Below are 26,364 nucleotides of genomic sequence, written 5' to 3' on the forward strand. Positions count from 1 at the left end.
TTCATAATAATAATCAAACTAACTGTCCATTTTTGAATTAACAAACATTCTAGACTGGAGCTTGTAAAATGCAGTTATTTCCTAGCACACATTATTTCAGTGGGTTTACTTTCATAGGTTTGGAATCTGGTGTAACTTGGGAGAGAGTGCAAGCAAATACAGACTTGATGACACCTTAACAAGGCTGTCTGCTTAGTATGTAAGTATGATCATTAATATTTAATTATTAATCCATTTCACTGATCCTTTTCACCCGATGTTAATGATGGCAAAAGTCAAATTTAGCTAATCATTATTAATTCTAAATCAGTGAAATCTCAACGAATGGTTTTAAGATAAAGCCTGTCTACGGCTGACTTGTCAAATTCCTAATCAGCATTATTTAAGACATCAAGAACATAATCCATAACTTGGCCGTGAACAATGCAGTTGCAAAGAATGCACACAAAAAGCTGTTTACCCTTCAGCGGGGTCCAATGCAAGAGCTCTGGGACTATCTAGGTCTTTCCACACCAAAACTTGTCGGTGCTGCCCATCCAACTTTGATACCTCAATTCGATTTGTTCCTGTGTCTGCCCAGTACAAGTTCTTCCCGAGCCAGTCTACTGCCATGCCTTCTGGATAATCTAAGCCAAATTCTACCACATGTTCCAGTGCGCTGCCATTCATAAAGGCTCTGCTGATAGTCTGCAAAAATAAGATTAACAAAAAAGTCCCAGGGCTTAAGTACAAAACACCATTCAGAAGGAAACGTATGGTTTGGTTTTCGTTGGGTGGGAGGGATCCAGAAGAGCCAGAGGCAGAGTTTCTCAATACAATTCACATAGTTTATGAGCAAAAAAAAAAAAAAAAAAATCGGGCTTCCCCGGTGGCGCAGTGGTTGAGAGTCCGCCTGCCGATGCAGGAGACGCGGGTTCGTGCCCCGGTCTGGGAAGATCCCACATGCCGCGGAGCCGCTGGGCCCGTGAGCCATGGCCGCTGCGCCTGCGCGTCCCGAGCCTGCGCTCCGCAAAGGGAGAGGCCACAACAGTGAGAGGCCCGTGTACCACCAAAAAAAAAAAAAAAAAAAAAAATCTAATCTCTAATAAATGCAACTGTGACCTCAAGTTTTATTGCCAACGCAGGGAGAAAGTTTTGAAATTTTTAAGGAGCAGAAATTTATTCTAGTAAAACAGTGGAATGACTATTCTTGTAAAATTTATTAGTAATCAAGTGAAGAAGTTGTGACCAGAATGTTGTAGACTTTTAACTGGTAGTCGGCTTCCTGAAGGTACCTGAGAGTATATGCCACGTCACTGTGTCAACTGAAGACCTCAACAACCTTATATTGATACCTTATAGAAGTGCATATGACTATTATCATATCATTACCACTGTAGCTTTGAATCCCCTAAAAATTAAGACCATCATAATTCAAGCTATTAATAATAGCTGCTACTTCATGGCAAGTACTATCCTAAGTACTTTGTGTACATATATTTTCTCATTTAATCCTCACAACAGCCCTGCAACATAGACATTATCGCTATTTTCAAGATGAGGAAACTTACAAGCCCACACAATAAAAGCCAAGATAAAGCATTTATTCACTCATTTAACAGATTTTACTGAGCACCACTAGAATCCAACTCTGGCTCTAACATTCCATGATTTTTGCACGAGACAAAATTTTACACAAGTTATCTAAAACAAGTCCAAAACAATCTGGAAGAAGGAAAAAGCTTATTCTCCAGATTTTCTGGTTAAGAGCTCCTCCTTATTGACTCAGTGTGCTTTTCAATATTTATTCCAGGGCGGGGAAAAAAAGGTATGCTATAACTCACAATTGGCATTTTCTACCTCAGTCAGGCGCCCCAAAATTTCTTAAAATAAATTTAGAGTCAAGTCTCTATAAGCCATTTATATGAAGCATACAATTGCTTACTCTCTAACTGAAGAAAATGTCACTCATTATATTCAAACAGAACAAAGTAGAGGAAGATTATGTCTTGCAGATTTAGAACACTCAAGCAAAGTATCTTGCACTAAAAGATACTTAATAAAATATTGAATGGGCCTTTCCCTCGACTTCCTTTAAAAAGTTAAGTGTTTTTGTAGAACTCTGCCTATTAAGTAATGAGGAAGGTTGATAATAGCACAAAGACTCAGAAATCCTAGACGCTCTCCCTTTTAGCCCCCAGTTTTAACATTCCAGTTCTTTTGCTAACCTTGAGTGATATGTCAGTCCAGTAAATTCGGTTGTCTGTCACATCAAAATCCAAAGCAGAAGCTTCTTTGACACCAGTGAGCGGGATGGCCACGTTATTATTGTTAGTTTCCAAAGAAATTCTCCTGATATCTGCTCTCCGTGAAAACAGAAGGAAAGCCTCTGGGACAATGCAGGTCTTCATGTCACTGATGAGTTCAAAGCCAATGGGGCAGGCACAGCGAAGGCCCTGAGGTCTGTAGAGGCAGAGATGGCTACATCCCCCATTCTCCTCAGCGCAGGGGTTGGAACCTAAAATTATAAAAGGGCACAGAAGGACACACGCATTGACACAATCAACACATTTTCAATTTAAAATGACTAAGCATTCGTTTCACAAAGACCAAAGATTATATTTGCTCCCAAATCTAGAGTTTCAGTTGTAATCTCATAAACATGCGCTATGAGGGTTAACAGGGAATAAAAGGCCAGGCACAGTTGTGGAGGCCTATAGTCCCAGCTACTCGGAAGCAGGATGGCTTGGGCCCAAGAGTTTTGATGGGTAACGCTCTATGCTGATTGGGTATCCGATTAAGTTGGCATCAGTATGGTGACCTCCCAGGAGTGGGGACTGCCAGGTTGCCTAAGGAGTGAACTGGCCCAGGTTGAAAACAGAGCAGGTCAAAACTCTTGTGCTGCTCAACTGGGAATAAAGGTATGACAAAAATATTTTCCTTTGTACCCACAGTAAACTTTAAGTAAACTGCATTTTCATACAGTAGAAATTCTTTTCATGAACGGGTGTGTGTGTGTGTGTGTGTTAAGTTTAGCCCTTCGATTCAAACTATGTAGCCAGAGTACTAAGCCAACATTTACAAGGTTATTCCTGCCAATCAATCTGGTAACTTAAAGTTCACATTTGTTTCCGGGTAAACAACTTTAAAGAAAGTTCTCGATTCCAAAATTATTCATGGACCATCTATCTACATGGTACCCAGCACTAGGTCATCCCCGAATGTCACTGAACTTGGTGATATGCTGAAAATATGTTTGGAGGTTTCAGGAACCAAAAGAAGAAAGTGATCTGGAGTATTTTCCCTGGGACATTTATTTACTTTCTCTGGTTCTTACATTTAGGGTTTGGCAGTAGGGAGGTGGAAGGAAATGGAATGACAGTCCCTGAGAAAGAAGATAATTGTCTAAAAGCGGTTCACTGTCTTCCTTAGCCACTATAAGACACCATGGGATATGATGTAAAAGGCATCACACTTTGGGAAAAACGTACTTGCACCGCAAAGAATTTATGTCTATCCCCTGAAAACATCAACAACGGACACTGCTGACTTCACAAGCTGCTGTGACTGTCTCCATCTTTCCTCACTCCCGGTTCGGCCTCTGAGAGAACTGTGCAATTACTTACCAATGATTCGATGGACATTTGCGGCCTTCAGGCCCATGAGGTCGGGGAGCTGGTCTATGATGACTTCCCGCTCTGCACTTCGTTTGTGTACTCGTTCGATGCTACGCCTCTGCCAGTCAGTCCAGTAAACATAGTCACCCAACAAAGTAAACCCAAATATGTGGGGAATTTTGTCTTCCACCAGCACTCGTCTCCCAGTCCCATCGGTATTCATGACCTTCAAGTTTAAGTTTAAAGAGAAGGAAAGAGGAAAAGATTTGTACTTATTCTTCAAATGTATGTAAAAATGGCAAAACCTACTGCGCCTACATCAAAATCCAAGTGTCATCTTAGTTACTCCTATTACAATGCTCTCACAAAATGACAACATGTTGATTTAAGGAGAACGGTCTCAAAGACTCAATGTAGGCTCATATTTTACCTCTATGTCTCCAGTCTTTTATTACCCTTCCTTCTAAAAATTCTGGCGGGCTTCCCTGGTGGCGCAGTGGTTGAGAATCCACCTGCCAATGCAGGGGACATGGGTTTGAGCCCTGGTCTGGGAAGATCCCACATGCCATGGAGCAACTGGGCCCGTGAGCCACAATTACTGAGCCTGCGCGTCTGGAGCCCGTGCTCTGCAACAAGAGAGGCCGCGATAGTGAGAGGCCCCGCGCACCGCGATGAAGAGTGGCCCCCGCTTGCCACAACTAGAGAAAAAGCCCTTGCACAGAAACGAAGACCCAACACAGCCATAAATAAATAAATAAATAAAATTTATAAAAATTCTGGCAACGTTAGATTTAGTATGTACCTCCTCTATTAAATGACTGTGTAAAAATTAAAAGTACAATATTATCACCTTAAGTTTGCGTGTGCATTTGTTTTCAAATTATAGTGTACCTTTGCACATATTATCTTATTACGTATTGTGTTTTATAACATAGTTTATTTTATCCTGAGAGTTTTGCCTGTTTGACATCTAAGGAAACCAAAATTCAAATAAGGTTACACAGCTCGTAAACAGAGTTGATGTCTTTTTTAGGACTCCTTCTATTTAGTGTATTTTTTATTTCATTGTTTTTGTTTAATTAAAAAAAAAAACAAAAAACACCCTAGATACTCTCTCTGCAACTAAGTTTCAAGTAACTAGGATGTATCGGCTCTTTCCAACTACCCTATAGCACAGCTGTCCCCAACCTTTCTGGCACCAGGGACCAGTTCCATGGAAGACAATTTTTCCACGGACAGGGTGGAGGAGGACGGGTTTCGGGATGATTCAAGCACACTACATTTATGGTGCTCTGTATTTCTATTACTATTACACTGTAATATTAAAATGAAATATATAACGAAATAATTATACAGCTCACCATAATGCAGAATCAGCAGGAGCCCTGAGCTTGTTTTCACTTGCCACTCACTGAACAGGGTGTTGAAATGAGTCTGCAAGCACTTGATTTATTATGGTCTCTGTGCAGTCAAGCCTCCCTGCTAATGATAAATCTGCATTTGCGACCTAGAGCCCTCACAGGCGCAGTTCACCGTAGGGTTTGCGCTCCTATGAGAATCTAACGCCGCCGCTGATCTGACAGGAGGCGGAGCTCAGGCGGTAATGTGACCAACGGGGAGCAGCTGGAAATACAGACGGAGCTTCGCTGGGCTCACCTCCTACGGTGCAACCGGGTTCCTAACGGACCACAGACACTACTGGTCCGTGGCCCGGGGTTGGGGACCCCTGCTATAGCAACATTATTCAATTCATCCTGACATTTTCATCGTAAACATCAGCAATTTCCCCAGAAGTGGCAAAGGCGTCTTATCGGTCTCTGACATTGCAGAAACATGCACTAATCTTCTGTTCTAGAAGACAGAGGAAGTATTCTAAAGCACCAACTTCCAAGTCCTCATCTGAGAACATTCCTACCATTTAAAGTGGCCTGTGTACCAGGCAAATCAGCCTTCAGAAATGTTATTCTGTTACTAATAACATGTACATGCAAACACCCACCTAAAAAGAAGTATCAGGCATAATCTTATACAAGTATTAATTTTTTATTCATAAATTATATTCCATGTAAGTCAATACTGTGATGCCTAGATGGAATGACAAGAAAATATCTTTATCTCTCCTCTCTAAAAATTTTAAAACACTTGCTGCCCTTCCCCAAACATCCAAACCTTGGAAACAAAACACTTAAAAATTGAGCAAAATTGTGCTATATTCTTGTATCTTCACTTGCAAATATCAATAAATATTTGATTTATATATGATGGAAGAGAGATTATATTAGTTGGATGTTTATCTGTTCATATTAGATACAAGAGGACTTCTTGAGGACTTTTAAACACTCACACACCGCAACGCAGTGTAGCCCCCGCTCGCCACAACTAGAGAAAGCCCGCACGCAGTAACGAAGACCCAATGCAGCCAAAAATAAATAAATTTTTTTTAAAAAAGCTTTTAAAAGGAGACAGGTTTCCTAAGACCTACGACAGTCAAGAAACCTTCTTAAACATGGAAATTAAAATTTATATAACAGTTCTTATCCTCAGATCCTAGCTTAGCCATGTGAATGAATGAAAGGTATTCTTGCCCAAATTTTAAATCCATGTGAAAATGCATACTACTGCCTACTTTTAGAGAATGGATACATTCCTGACCCCTCCTAAAAGCAGAGCTCCAAGAAAGAATTTCTGGCCCCATTTTATTACTGCCTGGAAACTCTGATCAGGGTGAAAATCTTTCCTTTATTAGACATAATTTAGAACAGTCATTATTTTAGGTGGGAGAAGCTTATTTTAAAACTCTGTCCATGGGCTTCCCTGGTGGCGCAGTGGTTGAGAGTCCGCCTGCCGATGCAGGGGACACGGGTTCGTGCCCCGGTCCGGGAAGATCCCACGTGCCGCGGAGCGGCTGGGCCCCTGAGCCATGGCCGCTGAGCCTGTGCGTCTGGAAAAACTCTGTCCTTTTGCCTCCACCCTAATATGGAGATTCTCTCGTGACTCTGGTATCTTCCTCTACCCTCCTTGCAAGAATTTCCTCCCAATACTAGGTCCTTCCTTCCTAGGATCTCCAATTTCTCCCTCTCCATAAGGTCCTTCCTTTCTGCCTTTAACACAGTTTCCAACATTTTAGAGAGACACTGTTTAAAAGCTGAATGATTCTGTTTTTGCTGCCATGTTCTCTGAATGATCTGTAGCTGCTGCCTCCACCTCTTACCATTCATTCCCTTACCTCCCTACAACTGGCTGACGACAATCTGTGATTCGGCTCAAATGACTACTGAAAACGATCTACTTTTCTGTTCTCTGCTCTTGTGCTCTTCTGCACAATCTGCTTTCTATCTCCTCTCACTGGTTCCTCTTTCCTTTTTCAAACCTGGCTGGACATGTTCCAAGATTTCCTGAGTTGTTCTCTGTCTATAAAACACCTTTCAACAAGCCCATCAAGTCTTAAGGCTTTAATATTACCTTATGCAGAAAAACTACAAATATGTAAAGTTCTAGTCTAAAGTTTCATCAGTTTCCACTGCAGTACTTCCCACTGCATCTCCCAGAAAATGTACTGCTACCTCATCTAAAATGTCAGATACTTAACAGGAAACCTATCTTCTCCATTAGGGGGAGGAGTTCATCATCCTATCAGAGAGCATCTAACACAGAGTGCTAAACATTCTGTATTACAGAACTCTAAAGTAATACTTTCTTACAAGCGTATGGCATAGTAAAACGTGTCTGCTTTTACCTTATTCCTTGTTTCAGTATTATCTTAAATCAACTGTTATCTTAATTTAATAAATTAAGACTAATTTTGTTGATTACTATGCTCCAATATTGGCCTTCCTATTAAAATTTATTTACTGATCGAAAAGCATACACTAGTTGCCTAATACTGAACTTTTAAAAAAACAAAATCTAAATTTCTACTTCAAAAATATTACAGGATCAACCAACTCTCCTCGTTCAGTTATGCGTCCTGCAACATTCTTATTTGTTCATTTTGAGAAATTAACAACTTAAACAAAGATAGCTGATTAGCTATGAATTTAGATAATGGACAAAGAATGAAACTGAAAACCACAGTGAGAAAAATAACAAAAAGATAATTCCGAAAGATTCCTCTGCTTTACACAACTCAGCATTTTCTTATTTAGCATTTATTCTTCATTCTTCTGCTCTCTAAAAATCTCTTATGATTAGCAAACAATACTCTGGCAGAATTAGACAGATTTGGATTTTAAACATAAGCTCTATCACTCACTAGATACCCTTAAGGAAATTTCTCACACGTAAAATAGGGAGAGACCACTTACATTACTGAATTATTTAAGAATTAAAGAAAAGAATGTTTACTTATATAGCACAGTATCAGATTAGTAGATGCTCAGTAAATGCTGGTTCTTGCCCTTTATATTGTTTTAGTAAAATGCTTTAGTCCCTAAAAGTAAACAGCTATACTTAAAGGGCTATAGTTAATTAATTTAGTAAAATACAGTGCTTCAAAATAAAAATTAATACATAAATATAAAAGGATATGTGGAAGTAAAAGACCAAACAACCACACAGTTTTAAGCTGAATAAAAACAGCACAGACTTTTCTGTATCCTGGCAACTAGTGGAAAACTGCAGGGCTGCAGCCTTATTCCCATTTCCAACCCCCATTTTTATTGTTTGTGTACGCTACTTAGATGCACAGTAACTAAAACAGTAAACAAAATGGAGCAGTTTGACAATATGATTGGACTATACTTTCTGCTGCTCTAGCAGACCCTCAACTCCACTCCTCACCCCAAATCAAACAACATTAATAAACATATCTACTAAATGCAAATCATATGAAAAGCATGATGAATGCCAAGAAGTTTACAACAGGGCCTCTTCTAGCTAAGGGATTACAATTTGGTTGAGGAAGTAAACTATATTTACATTAAAACCATACACATACACCCTTCTCTGGCGTACAGCTAATCAGGAAAAACTTTAGGAAGGAGCAGGAGTTCAAATCCACCTTCAAGAATTAGAAGAATTTTGACAAAGAAAAAGAGAAAATGATTTTTCAGAATAAAAGAAGTAACACACGTTAAGACACAGTCAAGGACGTCTTGTTTGACTGACTTTGAAAGAGACGCTTTGAGGTAGAAAGAATACAAAAGGGACTCAGAGAGACAGCACCCTATAGGAGGTATGAAATTCCAGGTAAGAAAAACTATAGAAAACAAAAAACTTCTGAAAGCACTTTAAGGAGAGTGACATAACAAAGCTGTATTTCAGGAAGACCTCATTTACTTCTATCACTGTGTCCAGATTGTGCTTAAGATAAATATCTTAAATATAGAATTATGGTTAATAAAATATTTTCAATTTCTATGGGATGATAACAGAGGTCCAAAAATCCCCTTTCTGAAAGCCTTTGGGCTAGCTCTATTTTAGAATTTGGGCTTCTTTGAAATACCGAAAGGCTAACACAATGCACGTGGCGTATCACCTCTACCTGGGTCCAGGGCAGCACTTCACTGCCAAGCATGATAATATTTTTGCAGCAAGACATATACATATTCCCACAAAGGGGGATAAATAGAGACGACAATTAGCCTTACGCTGCTTCAAGTCAGACTTCTTTTTTTTTTTTTTTTAAGTGTTTTCGATGTGGACCGTTTTTAAAGTCTTTATTGAACTTGTTACAATACTGCTTCCATTTTGTGTCTTGGTTTTCTTGGGCTCCCCCACCAGGGATGGAACCCGCACCCCCTGCCTGGACCGCCAGGGAAGTCCCTCAAGCCAGACTCTCTACCAACTGAATTAATAAAAATAACTTTCGGTTTCGAGAGCTTTTTGGATTTCAGAATTGCACGTAAAGGATTGTAGGTTAGGAATGCTTTGGTGATCTTCACTCTGGTCCCCTGACAAAACTGTGGCTTGGATCAGTGTTAATGCTGCTCTAAGTGCAAGCAAGGGTCTCAGGAAGAAGAAAAACACGCAGAGGACATGTTAAAAAGATAAGGTAATTTTTAGCAACATCTGGCAAAACAACAACAAACGATAATGAAGGTCTTCAGAAGATCTTTAGAATAGCACAGAGTCCAAGAACTCGAACATACTTCCCTAAAAAGCCACAACTAAGGATGTTGTAGCTTTGCACACTAGAGTATTAGTCCCTTCCAGCTAGCTATGCCTTGTTCTCTCACTTTAAAGGCGAACACTGGGGCTTCCTCGGTGGCGCAGTGGTTGAGAATCCGCCTGCCAATGCAGGGGACAGGGTTCAAGCCCTGGTCTGGGAGGATCCCACGTGCTGAGGAGCAACTAGGCCCGTGAGCCACAACTACTGAGCCTGCACGTCTGGAGCCTGGACTAAAAGTGGTTTTTTTGTTTCTTTTTGGGGGGGCGGTGGGTAGTGGAGTAAAGTTACACCCTAAAGCCAGATATATCACATCTATTTCAAATTAAGCAATGTAATTAAGATATGCTAGGATACTTTAAATGTAAGTTTGTAAGCACACTGCTTCCCTTAATTCCCTATCTTCCCCTTCTTGACTGTTGCAGTAGCTTTTTACAACAGGGTTGGGTCTACAACAGTGCTGTCCAAAAGAAATACAAGTTAGGAATGTGAGTCATGTGTGTAATTCAAAATTTTCCAGGAGCCAGATTTTTTAAAGTTTAAAAAAAAACAGGTGAAGGTAATTTAAATAATATATTTAATCTATTCACATATATCCAAAATATTTTATTTCAACATGTAACCACTCTTTAAAAATTTATTAGCGAGATTTTACGTTTTTTTCTTACTAGGTCTTCTTAGTATGCATTTTACACTTCAAGCATCTCAATTCAGAGTAGTCACATTTTAGGTGCTCCATAGTCATATGTGGTTACTGGCTACCCTAGTGGACTGTGCACGATTAGAACTTCATGGTGGTGACTATACAGCCCACAACAAAATTAATTTACTACTGTTTTAGATTAGATCTCTGTCCCCTCTCAAACCGGCCACCTTCAGGGTTGCCCTAGACTCACCAGGCTCAGTAAAGCCACAAACAAATGTCTTCCACTTCATCTTTCCTCCGTCCCCAGCCATGCTATACTTAATTCTAATATGGGTTAAAATTACTTCAAAAAATGATTTCTCATGAAAAGAATTAATAAAACTCTACTTTTTTCATCTTTTATCACATTTGTAAGTTTACATTTCAAAGTACTAGCTGAGATTTGTAAGAGTAAGGACAAAGGCCTGATTCTTTCATTTCTTTTAGGTTATCTCAAAATAAAAGTATTAAAATCACATTTATATTAATAAGAGAATCCTTATCTGCCATCTCCTAGGCTCTCCCCTTAAGAGCATTCTAGAGTGACAGATAATGGTTGAAGCCGGGTAGTTCCTGAGTATCTTTACGCTGCTTTACTACATGTCTGAAATTTTCCATAATTAAAAAAAAAAAAAAAAAATGAAGGGACGAAAGATAAGGGAAATGTCCAAGGACACTTGAAGAATAATAATAGTTGTTAGTAATAAATGCTGTTATCATTTTTGTTGTTCATATGATGTAGGAAGCAATTTATAAGAATCCTCTGAAGAGATTAAGGGATCAAAAGCTTAAACAAAATCTGACTGTGAGACTTTACTTCTAAAGAACTACATATTTCCCTTTATACAGAGCCTGATTACTTTCTGAAATGTGTTTCCTTCCATTACTTTTGCAGAGTTGACACTTCTTAGAAAATTGGCTTCTGCCCTTAAGTGCTTCTCTTTTATCAGCCACACAATCTCTCCCTACTGGGCAGAGCAACGTGTTGCTTTGTCTCAAAGAAAATTACTGTTACATTGCTCATAGCCGAGGAGTAACAGTTTTGGACAGGTTACTAGGTTTGTAAATACAGTTTTAAGCCCCTTTATGTTTAAAATAACGACCCAAATCCTGGTAAAAGCTTGCTTGTACATTCTAAATGCACCATTTTAGGCCATATTCCAAAAGACAACGCTTATGATGCTTTAAAAGTTGAGCCAATGCTAATTAAATCTTCTTGAGGGTGTGTTTCACCATACTACCTCGGAGTGGTTTAATTCAACTGAAATTAGGCTTCTGTCACTTCTAAAATCTACCCCCAAATCCGAACCAGAGCCTCCAGTGGTTCCAGCTGCTTCGACCACACTGTGGTATGGATTTAGCATCCTGAGGCATTCCCAAATATTGCAAACCACACTGAGCACATGGGCTACAACGGGAAACAGATGTGCGTTAACCAGAACATCATCTTCGCAGGGAGGAGGTAATGGTAAACCTTCTGCAGACATCACATCCGGGTTTTTTGAGCAGTTTCATCAGCCCATTAAATGTCAAGACAGGATTACCCATGAAATCCTGGAATGCAGCCAGTCTACTACCAAAGTTGCTGCTATGCAAATTCACTTGACTGGACATGTTCAAGAAGTAGATGACAACAGGACAACCAGGCACCCATCATAAAATGAACTGGGAATGCTATCAAGTTCCAAAAAAGAAATGCAAAAGAACCATTCCTCTTATACTGTTCCAGCCAATATCCAAAACAAGTAGTAATTTAGAAGTTTATATATATATATATATGAGAGACAAATAGGTATCATTGGGGCTGATTCATATACTTCATAGGTTATAAAGTATGATTTCATAGAAATGGCATTTTTGGAAACTATATCGATGGAAATAACATTTCAGTCATGCAGAATCTCACTGGGGTGAGAAGGAAAGAGAAGTGCTTTGCACCCAGTAGGGCAAGCAAAGGGATGCCAACCAAGCACCTGTTTAAGAGAGCAGTAAGGGCAAATTTGGTGCTGCGTTTAAAGCTTTTTAACCTACTTCAAAAGACATATTATGTCTGAGTAAATACAAGTGATTTTTAATATGGAAAGAAAAAGTATCAAACTTGCAGTAGGTAGTTTCATAATATTTTTTCAAGAAGTCGTGCTTAGAATATTAAACATTTGCAGTTACTATGCTCTTTTACAGATAGAGCTACAAATTGCTATTGTGACCAAAAGCATTCTAAAACATTAATTACTCAGGAAAACTATAAAATTGAGAACAGATTTTCAGCTGAAGGTATCACTATGATGAAAACCAACACCACCTTAGTCAATACTCAAATGCTTCATGAGACACTTGTGAGAACCTCACTGTCCTGCAGCCTTGAATAAACCCTAAGAGAAACACATCAGCGTATTAACAAGGGGAAAATGCTCCCTTTCCTCTCATTCTTTATCAAGCACAACTAACATATATTTGGAGTCTTAGTAGGAAAAAAAAATCAAATCTAACATCTTAGTATTAAGACAAATTACTCAAGTACCAATGAGCACGCCTTATGCCCAGATATTGGTTTTTAAATACTTATTCTTCATTAAAAAGAACCATGGCTCCTTGGCATGGGAAATAAGAGATAGCCGGAATATGCTGTTGTTCCAAAAAGTGTTTTAAAAATGACGGGGCTCCTTACAAAATTAAATTACCATATGATTCAGCAATCCTACTTCTGGTACATACCCCAAAGAACTGAAAACAGGATCCCAAAGAGATATCCGCACACTCATGTTCACTGCAGCAGTATTCACAATAGCCAAGAGGTAGAACCAACTTAAATGTCCATCAACCAATGAATGGATAGAGAAAATATGGTATATACATCCAATCCAATGGAATATTATTCAGCCTTAAAAAAGACGGGAATCCTGTCACAGGCCGCAACGTGGATGAACCCTGAGGACATATGCTAAATGAAATGAAGCCAGCCACAAAAAGATAATACTGCGTGATTCCACTTATATGAAGTATCTAAAGTAATCAAACTCTTAGAAACAGAAAGTAAAATGGCAGTTGCCAGGGGCTGGTGGGGAAGCAGTTGTTCAATAGGAATGGCGATTCAATTTTGCAAGATGAAAAAGTTCTACAGATCCTGCAGAACAATGTGCATATAATTAGCACCACTGTACACTTAAAAATGGTTAAGATGGTAGGTTTTATGTTATGTGTTTTTCACCACAATTAAAAAAAAGAGGGCTTCCCTGGTGGCGCAGTGGTTGAGAATCCGCCTGCCGATGCAGGAGACACGGGTTCGTGCCCTGGTCCGGGAAGATCCCACATGCGGCGGAGCAACTAAGCCCGTGAGCCATGGCCGCTAGGCCTGCGTGTCCGGAGCCTGTGCTCCGCAACGGGAGAGGCCACAACAGTGAGAGGCCCGCTTACCGCAAAAAAAAAAAAAAAAAAAAAAGAAAAGATGGAGGCATATCAAAAGGACACAGAATCACACTGAAGGTGCTCCTAATGCCAATTCTGGAACAATTTTTGCAACGATATAATGATGATAATGAAATATAGCCTGTAGAATAAACTGAACATCCATGGGCTCATATATACACATATATATGTGCATACATATATATATGAATAATTGAATAAATAGGAAAGGGGACACCTCTTCCTTATGGGAGAATTCCAATTAATATAACAGGAATAATGGAAATGCTATCAGTGTTAATTTCCTGCTGTTGATCACTATTCTATGAGCATGTAAAATGAACCTGGGTGACAGTTTTATTACTCTTGCAAATTTTTTGTTGAAGTCTGAAATTATTTCAAAATGAACAATCTTTTAGACTGTTTAGACAGCAGAACTCAACACAAAAAGTACTGTATTAGGAATCAGGAAACTTCAATTCCATTGTTTTCTTCATAAATAGCAAGTTCTATGACCTCTGACAAATAAAAGAAGCTAACTACTCAAAAAGCAACAAACACTGCTGAATTCTGGGAAGAGAAACCTGGGACAGCAAGAACAAATGTTTGCGTAAGTATATGACACTATCTAGAAACCATCTGATAATGTCTAAACCGTCTGAACACGGCTTTTTCCCCAAAGACAACACTTTGAAAACCCATGAAACTCTGTTTGCTTACTATCTATAGACTAATGAAATCTATTGCGGCAGAGAAGGGTTTGGGATATTTTTTTCCATATTTTAAGAATAACACTGTAACTAAAACACAATAGTAGTGTTATAAATCTCAACCAAACATAAAGACCAAGTCATAAATCAATCTAAAATAAAAAATAAATGAACATTTAACTTTTTTTTTTTTTTTTTTTTTTTATTTTTATTTTTTTACATTTAACTTTTTAAATGTCTCAAGCTAAGTGAAAGAAGCCATACTTACAAGGCAACATACTGTATGATTCCATTTACACAAATCTAGGTGCAGAGGTTGACGGAGAATGGGTGTGGGGAGTTGAAAATAAAGGGGCAGCACATGGCAGTTTTTGTGATTGATGGAAACGTTCTGTATCTTAATTGTGGTGGTGGTTACATGACTCTATGCACTTATTAAAACTTATGGAACTGTAAAAAAAAAATCAATCAACAACAAAAACAAAAAACTGAACAGGGGCTATATTAATAGCATAGAGCCTCTAATTTCAGTCCTACTTACAAGCTCTACAAGCCTGGCACATCTCAGCTCAAAACTATAAATGAAATAACAAAATACTAATCTATTGAAAATCTCAGCACTGTAAAAGGGATTCTAACTCCTTCCCTCAGATTATTATTTCAGATCAAATCTACCAAAAAAACAAATCATAGTACAATGAATGAAGAGTTTAGGAGATCTATTAAGAGTTCAACAAAAAAATTACAGGGCCTGCATTATAACATTCTCAACATTTTAAAACTGTAAGCTACATTTAAAGTGGAAAAAAAATTGAAGGAGAATCCTTTGCTAGTTATGGCTAACTTCAGCAATGACTATTACACAGAATCCTTAAATAGCTGGTGATAAATTAAGCTGAAACAAGAAGTTTAAATACTTGTTATCGTTAACACTGTTCTATGTTTTGCAAACTCCCTCCCAAGAAGTCCGAAAACTGTGGTCCTTGCCATTATATTACTTTTTACCCTTTCCAAACCTTCTAAAAACAGTAAAAATAAAATCTCTATGACCCCTTTAAAAGTATAATAGTTTCCCAGCTACAGGGAAATAACCTGAAAAATAATGTTTTACATGGACTCCATTAACATTTACATGTTTGGCAAGCTTCAAACAACAGCTTTAAACATTTATTTAGGGACTTCCCTGGTGGCACAGTGGTTAAGAATCCGCCTGCCAATGCAGGGGACACGGGTTCGAGCCCTGGTCCGGGAAGATCCCACATGCTGTGGAGCAACTAAGCCCGTGTGCCACAACTATTGAGCCTGTGCTCTAGAGCCCGCGAGCCACAGCTACTGAAGCCTGCACGCCTAGAGCCAGTGCTCCGCAACAAGGAAGCCACCGCACTGAGGAGACCTCGCACCGCCGCTAAGCGAAGCCCCCACTCGCGGCAACTAGAGAGGACCAGCGTGCAGCAACGGAGACCCAACGCAGCCAAAAATAAAATGAAATAAAATAAATTATTAAAAAAAAACATTTATTTAAACCCACCATGCATATTAATAATGGAGTAGCCTGCATACAGGTCAAGGCAAAATCTAAATGAATAGCTTACCAGAAGCCGCTATCAGTAAAACTGAGTTACTAAAGATATTGAACCCCCAACAGGCAAGTGTTCTTTAGGTGATAGGAATTAAAGGCACAGTAAATAAGGAAAAATTTAAAGAAAAAAAGCAAACAGTCATGTCATCTTCAATATAGATTCCCTTTTAGCAACTCTCCCAAGCAAAGTGTCTTAACCTATACATGCAGTTAATATAAAAAACATCAGAAAAAGTTATAACTGGAAAGAACCTAAAGATCAGCTGGCTCAAATGACCTCATTGGCCAAAATACAAAGACCAGAGATTATGTGAATTATCTAAAGTCACCGAGTTAAATGGCAAAAGCAAACAAGAACTAGATCAGGGTGCAATATTATAAAACGTTTCAATAAAACATCTAGAGAGTACCTCGATAAAAACTAAACACTGTTATAACCTGTAAAGAGGATGACCTCTCTTCTCAAGAAGTAGGACACTGAAATCAGCACTCTTACTTCAGGGGTACAAAAACCAAAGGAATAAAAAAGGTACTTCTAAAATAATCAGACGGTAACTAAAAACAGCTCCCCACATATTAAATGGTTTTATACTAAAACATGAGGTGAAAAAGTATAATAGCAGAACATTTAAAAAATAATCCAAGTGCAAGTTCAAACTTGGTCACTAAAAGGCTTTCTAAGTACCAAATGAACAGATTATCCTAATTTACATAGATAAAATTGTACTAACTCCAAAGTGAGGCAACTGCATCTTGTTTGGTGAGGCTCCAGGGTTTGTTGTGCCAGTTCAGGAAAATATGATTACACCTATCATCAAGCAAGTTTCTCTCAATATAAATATGTGCAATAATTTTTTTAGAGCCAGACAGAGTAGATAACGAGATGACAGAACATACAATTGGACGATGTACTACTCTGGCTGCTATAGATGATAACAAGTTAAATAATGTTGTTAGGGCTTCCCTGGTGGTGCAGTGGTTGAGGGTCTGCCTGCCGATGCAGGGGACACGGGTTCGTGCCCCGGTCCGGGAGGATCCCACGTGCCGCGGAGCGGCTGGGCCAGTGAGCCGTGGCCGCTGAGCCTGCGCGTCCGGAGCCTGTGCTCCGCAACGGGAGAGGCCACAGCAGTGAGAGGCCCGCGTATCACACACACACACACACACAAAAATAATAACGTTGCTAGAATTGTACATCAACAGGTAACCTTCAAACAGGAGTTCAAAGATATAGATATAATCATAAGATACACCCCAATCAGAAACAAGATGATAGCCCATGTTTACAACTCAGTGAATACAGGCTCCAAATCCAGGTATTCTGTTGAGCTGAGGAATCTAATAATGGAATTTATCAATATCATTCTTCCATTATTATATGTCAAGAAGATGTGGGGAAAAATATATATTCATATATATACATACATATAGTGTGGTAAAGTAGTAGGAATGGGCAAAGATTCAGGTATTTAAGTTATCTTGAACATTTCTCTAAAACTAAAAGTAAAACCAATTTTAAGGAACACTTATAAACCGGCAAAGATTCAAAAGGAAGAACTTGTTGGTACCTGTCATACACTCAGGAGAGCTTTATCTCAACAACAGATGATTATATTATTATAATTTCTTAAGGAGGAATTAATCTTAGAAAAAATAATAAGAAAAACCTCACAAATGGGTCCTTGTGTGTTTTAACAGACTTTCACAATACACAGGCTCAAGACGCCAGACAAAGAAATTACTTAAAGAAAAATCTGAATACTTGGGAAACAAATTTCTTTATAAGAGTACTGATTAAACAGAGGAAGCTGTCATGAGAGGAAAATACAGCCCTGCAGTTTCAGGCTTAGAATATGAAATAGAACATTCACCAAATGTGAAGTTTTCAGCACACATCCTACACAATAATACCGTCTTTATTCAAAAACGTCTTGGTACTCGAGGTTCTAATAATCTGTTTCTGTTTCCCAACAAAATTGTGCCAGGTGTAATTACATTTGGACAAAACTACCTATGGAGACTGTTCTCTAAAATAGGGAAATTTACAATAAAAGAGATGTGAAATAACTCTACATGTCCTTGAAGTAAACAAGAAAAATTTCTCTCTTTACCTACAACCACTAGGTGTTGCTGCATTTGTCAGCATAAGCTCAGAAATGAAAAGGGGAAAAAAATGAATAAAAAGTATATAATGAGAAAGTAAACTGTGAGAAAATTTCAGCTATGACAATATTATTATTTTCAATAAAATCAGTGACTGAGAACACATTAACTGAAAATGTTTTAAACTTATAAATTATCTATGATATCTCTTCACTATCGGTAAGCAGTACTGCAGGCCCTTAGTACAACAAATGTTTTTGGCAGTTAAAATGGACCAAGAAAAATGAGAACAATGTTAAGATACAATGTGCTTCTGCCTACTGCAGGGTCTTATAAAGCTGAAATAAAGGCTTGTTTGATGTTCCTCCCCCAACCAGAAAAAAGAAAATGATCCTTTCTGCTAATGCTTTAGTATTTATTATCAGGAAGTCCCAGAACACTATAGTAACACTTGGGTGGGGAGTAGCGGGGACCCCAGTGCAGACAAGTAAACTAGAAGCTTGTATGTAAAAGGTGATGAAATGATTTCAGCATAATGAAGAAACGTGAACAAGTACCAGGAAGTACCTTTTAAATAACACCTACAGTTAAGTGGTCACTATCAGTTGAAAAGTAGGGAAATCAGACATATCCTCACAAACACATTCTTATATTAAAGCACCAGCCAATACGATGACTGTCTTTTTTTTAAAAAAAATGTGACATCATCAGCAATTCCCTATGTACCATCCCTCCCTGCGGAATTGGTTATAGACCTCAGGTAAACCTATTTATTCTTTCTTGAAACTCTGTACAACAGAAGTTGAGTCTGAAACCCAGAGCTCCCCATTAATTTTCTCTGGTTTCCCCAATCCTCAGACCCAGCTCCCCAATATCCAGCATCTGGTTACATCACCACTTACCAAAAACAGTGAGTGAGAACCTGATCTAAGGAATCTCCACTGAGGGAGCAGAGAGCATAAGCGAATGAATATTTTATGCTCTTCCCATAAGATCCACTCAAAACACAAGAGTTTACTATGCCTTACACTGCTACATAATCTATCAAACACCTATCTTTTCTTCCCAAATGTACTGGAAACATATATCCCAAGTAAACTCTAACTCTTCCAGAATAGAATAAGGCCACTACAACCATAATTTAATATTTTCTTATAGTCCCAGGAAAAAGTACCTTTCATTCTTGGGCATGACAAAAGCAGGGACGCTTTCTTAAGAGAAGGGAGTAGCAAGGAGCATGTGACCTAGACTAGGGTCAGATCAGCACCAAGGACCAGCTGATACATAACAAGAGGCTAGCAAGTAATCCTAGAAAAAGAAGCATTTTTAAAATTATGTGTCTTCCAAAAGTTTTAGTCGACCTACTACTGAGTAAAGCAAAGTGAAAAAGCTGGTGGTTACAGTTGCTCCTATAATCACTACTAGTCTCAGAGAGGGAAACTAACAGTTTTTCTCCCTCAGTTACGCAATATGAAGAGCTGTGCTCTTTCCTTAGTTTGCCATATACCAGCAATTTTACTTATCATCGTAAATTTGAGGGTAACAGATAACAATATCTGCTCTTTATTTCCCAGATGTGTCTGTGAAAAGAATTTTTTTTTTACATTGTAATTGTAATTAAAATTACAAAAGCATTGAATGTTCAATTAGGGAAACTTCAACAGAATCTCAGGGGAAAGAAGGAGGGGAGGTCTTTGTGTGTATAATTTGGTGGAAGTAGATATATCACTAACCTCAAATAATCTGTCAAAAGGGGGACAAAGAACAAATAGCAGCTGTGTTCCAGTAAACCTGGAAGAAGAGAAATAGATCTGCAAGGTAAGTTTAAGGATGCTGGTACAAGTCAAGGAGGAAGGAAATAAGAAAGCAAATGACACCACTTATATAGATATACACAGCTCAAAAGGCCAGAACTAATACTAATTTTAAGACCTACTGCACTTTCTGCAAACTAAGAAAATAAATCCTGTAAAATGAATATTATATATTGTTATATAACGTGTATTCATTTTTATTCTTAAACACTGTCATTCAGAATCTCCATAAATTCCCATTTCTCTACCTGAATCCCTCCTGAACTATTTGTGATTTTGAATGAATTTCTATACCTAAAGTGCTAAAAGTGACCTGCAGTACGGAAAATAAGACTTGAAAAATTCCTAGAAATAAACAAATGTTTTATTTACAATCTAATCAGTCAGTCATAGTAAGCTAAGAAAGATAAGATCAAATACAGAACTTTAAAAATCCCTATAAAATAATAAATCACGTGTTCTTCCGTGATGTAAATTATGTGCTCTTTCCTTATGTGCAGACACTCCTCTGGGACACATGGACTTAAACTATTTTTTTAAGAGTAGAATACCTATATACTCATGTATAGTCTACAGCTGATCAACAATTCACATTTGTGGACTGGATGGGAATGTTGTGAGATTTGTACTCAAGCCTACCCAAGTGAAGCTAATAGCCTGTCTGAAAAGTGAACTCTTAACCTTTGTCTCATTAGCACTGCACTCCAGCTGCTCGATTCAAACCTAACTTGGATTTAAAGGGGGTGGGGGCAGTGAAACACTAACAACAGGGAGAACATTTATATAGTTAAGTCTATGCATAATTTTCTATTAATGGAAACCAGCTGCAAGAGTTGAAGATGGTTTTCAGTATTTAAGCCTGGTGGAATACTAATGGATTTTTTCTATTCCAAGATTCCATTCCTAAAGGAAGTTCCTTTAACTCATTATTCCCTCAGAGTCCCTGACATTCCTAAGAATCACCTTTCTAAAGTAACTGCTCTAGAGCCTAAATTATCTATCTATTGAGAGATGTGTGCTGTGCCTTTGAAGAGCCATTCAAAGCTATTCCTTATATGAGAAGTCATGTGTTTTCCAAAGAAATATTGTGATCAAAACTCCGTTTTAAGTATGTGATTCACAAGACCTCTAGCAATTCAAAGTTGTAAAGTTAGACATCACAATCAATTATCAAGGATATATGCTCTTCACAAAACAATGTGATAGAACAGTCACATATTCACATATGGTGGTTGTTTCCACCGTAATTCTATTCTGATTGCCCTTAGTTCTATCATTTGGAAAATATTTCCCCCAAGCTTTGCCTAACTGATTTATCTCCCACACAGCTCATAAATCAACTTAAAAACCGTTTGCGTGTAACCACCTTAATAGTTAATATATGCCACCACCTGCCCCAACACCATCACCAACAGAAAGTATATATGCATGTTTGGGCTTTGTTTTCCTGATGACTATCAGCTCTCTCAGTCTAGAGCTTATATAATATTTGGTTTGTGCAAACCGCCCCTAGGAAATTCAGGCAGTGGTTTTACCCATAATGAGAAAAATCATTCACATAAGCTTTTAAGACTAGAAATACATGAATACCCACTTCTCATGCCAGTGTAACTCAGAAATTTTATGGTTAGATGGAAGAAAATAGGCCATCCCTAGAACCCTAAAGGTTGAATAAAATTTCTATACAAGATACCTCTGGCACCCCCGTGAAGATGCAAGAATATCTGCACCAAATTACCATTAATTCAAAAACCATTACAAAACTGGTTTTAAAATGAAAAAGCAAGAAACAAACCTCAATTTTGTCTGTTTTGGCATCTCCCCAGTATATTTTGCCTTCATCATAATCCAAGGCTAAACCATTTGGCCAACCAAGAGAAGTGTTAACCAACACTACTCGATCAGAACCATCCAGAGCTGCTCGCTCAATTTTCGGGATTTCTCCCCAGTCAGTCCAATACATGTACCTATAGAAGTACACAGAATATGAGCTAAAAACAGATAATAAACTGTAACTTTCAGATATCCTAAAGGTGAGATCCACCCTTCTTTTACACTGATTATCCGTTAACACCACAGAAGGAAAAAAAACATAAGACAAACATACGAAGAGTATGTTTAAGACATTTATAACAGCAGTGTGTAAGCTTGTAGAAAATTTTCAGATGAAACAGTGTTTTCTAGAACTGATAATGCCTCCCAATAATGATATTCTATTTTCAGTTGTTTTTTTCAAAATATTTTGTGCTCCTTCCCAGGAACAGTCCTCTCTTTCTTGCTGGCTTGTCATCTCTAACACAAAAAAGTTAAACCAGTAGTAATATTCAGATGGCAAACTCATTTCCCCAAATAACTAACTCTTCCTGTAGCACTAAGTGATTCTTGAGGCTCCTGAGAATTTAAGGGGCTTGAAGGCATTGGTACGCACTGAGGTGTAATAATTTGTCATTATGTTCACCCTCAGGATGAATCTCATAGTAACAAACAACACTGGTGAGTATGTAGAAAGCTGTGTCTCCCTGGACCATCGTTAGGGTGTTATAGGCAAAAAAAAAAAAAAAGACTAGGCATAAAGCTACATGGCCTGACAAAGTTTTGGAAATCAAATCATTTATATGTTTGGGGACATACAAAAAGTAAGATATTTTCTTTACCAAGTCGTTCTGGAAGTACTGAAAATGAGATGAAATTAAATTTTCTAGGGGGGAAGAGAAAGAGCTCTGAAAACAACTTCTTTCCACACTTTTCACGGTCATGATGCAACCTCGGCAAAATCTGCAGCCAACACCCAAAGTCAGCAAGCATGGACTTAATTTAGAAAGAAAAAGTATTCAAAACATTCAAGGAAAAAAACTAGCAATTCTTTAACTTGAGATTTTATTCCAATCACTATATTCTAAAAATGGACAGTCGTTAAAGAGCTATTTATTGGAAACCAACATATACTTCACATTGTTTTTCTCAATGTTTCTAGGAACCTGTAAAAAAAAAGAGAAACACCTGGCAAAATTTTCTATCAGCAGAGCCTCTTACCCAACCATGGGATCTAACACAATAGCCCGGGGTTCCTCTAAGTCCTCTGAAATCAAGATCTTCCTCATGGTCCCGTTGAGCCTTGTCACTTCTATCCGATCAGTGCCAGTGTCTGTCCAATAAAGATTTCGGGCAACCCAATCAACAGCAATGCCATCCGGATGGGCGATTTGAGCAGTGACCACAAACTGGCTGCCAGATCCATCAATGAATGAGCGGCGTATGGCCCTCACTTCATCATCAGTCCAGTAGATATAGCCTTCCACAGGATCATAATCTATGGCAATGGCATGGCGGATGTCTTCCAACTGTAGAACAATGTCTGTGAAATCTGGTGTATCCAAAGAAATTCGTCTCAAATCTGTCCTTCGGGCTAAAAGCAGTAATTCAGTGGCACCTAGGACAACAAAGTGAAAAGAATGAAGAAAAAATTGAAACCCACAGGCAAAATTTAGTTACTCTAAATAAAGAATGCAGAACTTCTTCAGGAATTGAAAAGTAATGAGTATAAAAGGATACTAGAGTCTATGTAGGGTGGAAATGGTAAGTAAGAGAGTAAAACAGGAGTAGCTTGACTATGAGGTCAAGCGCTATAATGGCTGAATTCTCCAAATGAAGTTTTGATTCTCTCTCTGGCTTCATTCATTATATAGCCCCTGGAATTAATAACATTTATTTAAAGGTATAATGAATAGCAACTAAGTAATGACTAAGAAGCTAAGTAGCTGAATATTAGAGGAAGGACGTATAGGATATAGGTCCTTTGTTCAAGAAGGATGTTTAAAAAGGTAAAGGAATCTAGGACAAGGATCTTTTGTGATTAACGACAATGTTCTAAAATTGGATGTATTGTGATGGTTGCACACCTCTGTAAATTTACTAAAAATCACCGAATTGTACATTTGAAATGGTTGAATTTTATAGGTAAACTACATCTCGGTAAAACTGTTGTAACAAAAAGAACTACAGGGCAGTGCCTGACAGAATTAAGGACAAAGGAACCTATGGAGGAGGAAACAGCAGAGGAAGAGAGAGGGAATCAGATAAATATGACACAGTGGGTAAGGGTTAGAGCTGTTCATCTGACACAACTGGATTCAAGCAGTTACACAAACTCGAGCAAAACACCTAATCTCTCTAAGCCTGGTTTCTACAGGGTTGCTGTGAGACTTTAAGGAGATACATGTAAAACTCAGAAATGTACCAAACATGTAAGTATTCAATAAATATTAGCTAATATATTATTATTATTACCATTAGAAAATAAACTTTCAAATTTTTATTTCATTGAGTTTTAAATCAGATTTATTTATGAAATGCTTTTAACCCAAAACAGTATTCAATAAAAACACTGTTGTGAATGAGAATATTAATCTTTTTGTTTGCTTTGATTTTAAATATTTAAGTCAACCACTAGCAAAAAACCATTTAACTTTATATAAAAGCTAATAAAAGATAGTAAGCAAGTTGACATCTCAAAGAAAGAAAAAAGATTCCCAACCAAAGAAATAAGTCTGAAAGAAAATACTGACATTAAACTTCAAGCATTAATCTGGAATTACAGTAGAAAACACCGAGAAGAGGAGTGAAGAAGCTCTCAGCATCAGCTTTTTGACTCATGGATTAATTATAAATGAACTCTGTCTTGGAGAGAATACAGCCCTAAACGCCACAGCAGGCACCAAGTAGGAGTAACTTTATACAATTCATTGCCTCTGCTAACTACCAAAAGAAGCCAGCCCTAAACTTTGCAAACAAAGAAGTCATAGAAAGTGAAGCTGTCAATTTGGCAAGGTGATCAAAACAGAATAGTTAACTTAAGGCTATTACATGCCAAATGTATATCTGAAATTCAAAATAGTAGGTAAACTCATACATCTGCACTGCTATAGGGTGTAAACAGACCACTACTGCTAAAATAAATCCTCTGTTTTAAAGTCAGGCTACATTTTTAAACAAAAAGGCAACATTACAAAAAGCTTTTGTTTTACACTGAAACCAAATTATTGTTTGCCATGAAAACCGTCTGACAAGAGTCAGCCAGCTTCACCTTTGACTAGGAGGATAATTTATCAATGCCAAGTCATGGCAAATATCCTGTACACCAACTCAATTCCATCTCTCTGACTCCCTGACCCCCCTGCCAGGAACTCTAACCCACTCCTAAATAAAGGCTTCTGCTTTTCAGGGTTAGATAAAGAAGCCACTGCTAAATGTAACAATTTTCTTACCAGGTCTTGCTGGTGGCTAGAGAACCAGACGGTGATCCATAGGTGTAAGAATGAAGAATAACATTCTCATTAAGAAGGAAAAGAGAAGAACTGGTGTTATCCCCAACCAGAAGTCCCTTGAAATGTCCTACATCAGAATACTTCTCCAATATGCCCTTCTCTATACAGGGAATTGAGAGTAAGGAGAAGAGGCAGTGTGGTGGTTAAGTATAGAAAGAGGTGCTTTAAACAGTGCAATAAGGAATTCTTTTCTTCTTCTGAAGGCAATTCTCTGTTGTTAAAAGGCAATTAAAAACATCATTCAATCATTTTTAGAAAATGTTTATCCCATGATAGTCTATAGTTAAAAGTTTAATAAACATCTTTTCCTTGAACGGAAGTTCTTTAATTACAAATGCTACATACTGTTAAAAATGTATTCTTTATGAGAATACTCATTTCCACAAGAATCAGTTGTGATATCAATGACTATTGAGATTTTATTGATTGATTGATTGATTGATTGATTGACTGATTGCATGGGCTTTCTCTAGTTGCGGTGAGCGGGGGCTACTCTTCGTTGCAGTGCGTGGGCTTCTCATTGAAGTGGCTTCTCTTGTTGCAGAACACGGGCTCTAGGTGCATGGGCTTCAGTAATTGTGGCTCGTGGGCTTCAATCATTGTGGCTCGCGGGCTCTAGAGCGCAGACTCAGCAGTTGTGGCACACGGGCTTAGTTGCTTCGCGGCATGTGGGATCTTCCCGGGCCAGGGCTCGAACCCGTGTCCCCTGCATTGGCAGGCAGATTCTTAACCACTGCACCACCAGGGAAGCCCTGACTACGAGATTTGACAGAGAAAAGAAATGGCACCTAATTTTTTTTTTTTTTCCAAAATAGCATGTGAAACATTCAGTTAAATACTAAAATAATTTATAAAATAATATTCGAGAGTTGCCATAAAACACAAAACACTCCTAGTATATAACCAATTGTGAAGACTGAGAGATTAAGTGACTAGTCTCCCAAAGCACTGTAACCTGTAGAGCTTATTATAGAGAAATAAAATAAATCATAAAGAATCCCAATTTTGCTATCTAAAATTCTTCCTTCTTGGAGACCAACTTCTT

General features: G+C 38.2%; 1 protein-coding gene across 2 annotated transcripts in view; it reads right to left on the reverse strand.

The window, feature by feature from the left end:
* LRP6 (LDL receptor related protein 6) overlaps positions 1 to 26,364 on the reverse strand; it is a 181,320-nt gene that overhangs the window by 49,883 nt on the left and 105,073 nt on the right. For both annotated transcript variants that reach the window (XM_059082624.2, XM_059082627.2), the window contains 5 exons: positions 23,029 to 23,425; positions 21,791 to 21,962; positions 3,606 to 3,822; positions 2,208 to 2,497; positions 461 to 687 (listed from right to left, as the gene is read on the reverse strand). In XM_059082624.2, the coding sequence (XP_058938607.1) occupies positions 461 to 687; positions 2,208 to 2,497; positions 3,606 to 3,822; positions 21,791 to 21,962; positions 23,029 to 23,425 (1,303 nt within the window). The remainder of the gene's footprint in view (positions 1 to 460; positions 688 to 2,207; positions 2,498 to 3,605; positions 3,823 to 21,790; positions 21,963 to 23,028; positions 23,426 to 26,364) is intronic.

The sequence above is a fragment of the Kogia breviceps genome, chromosome 12 (genome assembly GCF_026419965.1).
Source record: "Kogia breviceps isolate mKogBre1 chromosome 12, mKogBre1 haplotype 1, whole genome shotgun sequence".
Lineage (NCBI taxonomy): Eukaryota > Metazoa > Chordata > Mammalia > Artiodactyla > Physeteridae > Kogia > Kogia breviceps.